At 46.7% G+C, this 1,429-nt stretch overlaps 1 protein-coding gene across 1 annotated transcript; it reads left to right on the top strand.

Annotated features, from left to right (window-relative positions):
- Positions 1–779: 779 nt before the first annotated feature.
- On the top strand, positions 780–1,412 carry TEOVI_000047200 (uncharacterized protein; the record flags this gene model as incomplete). The annotated part of the gene is made up of 1 exon (XM_067222777.1): positions 780–1,412. One exon carries the CDS (start codon positions 780–782, stop codon positions 1,410–1,412), a length of 633 nt encoding a protein of 210 aa, XP_067078878.1.
- Between the last annotated feature and the right edge of the window lie 17 nt (positions 1,413–1,429).

Below are 1,429 nucleotides of genomic sequence, written 5' to 3' on the forward strand. Positions count from 1 at the left end.
AGCTCTTCTGACCCTGCAAATAACGGCAACAGCAAAATCAACACAGGAAAACAATCAAATAACCGCGTGCGCCTCCGCGATATACCTACTAGCTGCCTCTAGGGAGGTAAGAAACAAAATAGATACTCTCGCGAGGAGACAAAGCTCAGCAATGCAAGAACTCAAGTCGGCAATCCTTTTCACAGCTGCACAAAACACGGATAACTCAATGCGTGCGCAAGCGGCGATACCGATGGCCATTGCGGTAGCGAGAATGGATGGTTTGCAGACGAAGCCGACTACCTGCATAGCCAAAGGCAGCGACATGCAACGCAAACTTGGAACGTTAGCCGGCATCCATCTGGGCCTAACCAAGCTAACTAACCTAGAGACGACCGCAGTCGGCGCTGGGAAAGCACACAGCAACAACGCGGCAAACAATCACAAGGTATATCACGCGACGGAATTAACAAACTTCGCAGATACAGCTTGCAAAAAACACTTTGGCAACAGCGGCAAGAACAGCCGAAAGTGGCGTCAACACAGCAGCTGTGAAAGCCATCAAAACCTATAAACTGCAGCAGAAAACAACGGGACCAAACCCGACGCACACCTGCGGCCTAAAATGCACGGACGGCGCTACATGCCGCAACACCAACAGCAACGTCGCTGACTTCAAGATCACCATAGCCCAAAAAATCCTTCTAGAAACAGCAGGCGACGCCGACATAACCATCCCAGAAGGCTCCTCAAACAGCGGCGACCCGCAGTCAGTAAGCGCAGGACAACAGGCAACCGAAATGAAAACACTAAAAGCGGATATAGCAAAAGCCCTAAACCAATGGAAGGCAGAAAAATACTGCGAGGACACAACGACGGAAACAGCGGCATTCGAACCAGCTGCAGCTTCAGATCTTCAAAAACAACAGCATTTCATAGCTACAGGACATGTAACAGAAGACTACAGCAAACTAACGCCGGAGCAGAAGAAAACTCTAGGAAATGAAATCAAAACTACTTACAACGCCGGTAAAGACAGCTTCCGAAATGGACTATGGAAAAATATGACCGAGGAAAAGATAACGGCAAATTTTGGTGGCACAGAAGTTACAGGTGAACCCAAAACTATAAGCGGAGATGACGACAAAGTAGTTTTGGCAATCGCTGCTCTACTAGCCACTACAAAAAACGGTCAGGCATCCGCAGGAACTAAAACTGAATCCACAGAAACCAAACCAGGCCCAACAGACAAAGCAGGAGAAAATAAAGATGGGGATAAAAAAGAGGAGTGCGCAGCCACTGAAGAGAAAGATTGTGACACGAAAAAGTGTGATTGGAACGCAGAGAAAAAACAGTGCAAATTCCAAGAGGAGGCATTTATTATTTACACTGTAATCAAGGATCTTCTGTTGCTTAACTGTTTTCTTCTATAACAAATTTTTAAAAGAGT

This window comes from Trypanosoma equiperdum, assembly GCF_001457755.1.
Source record: "Trypanosoma equiperdum strain OVI genome assembly, contig: ctg_169, whole genome shotgun sequence".
NCBI classification, from domain to species: Eukaryota; Euglenozoa; class Kinetoplastea; order Trypanosomatida; family Trypanosomatidae; genus Trypanosoma; species Trypanosoma equiperdum.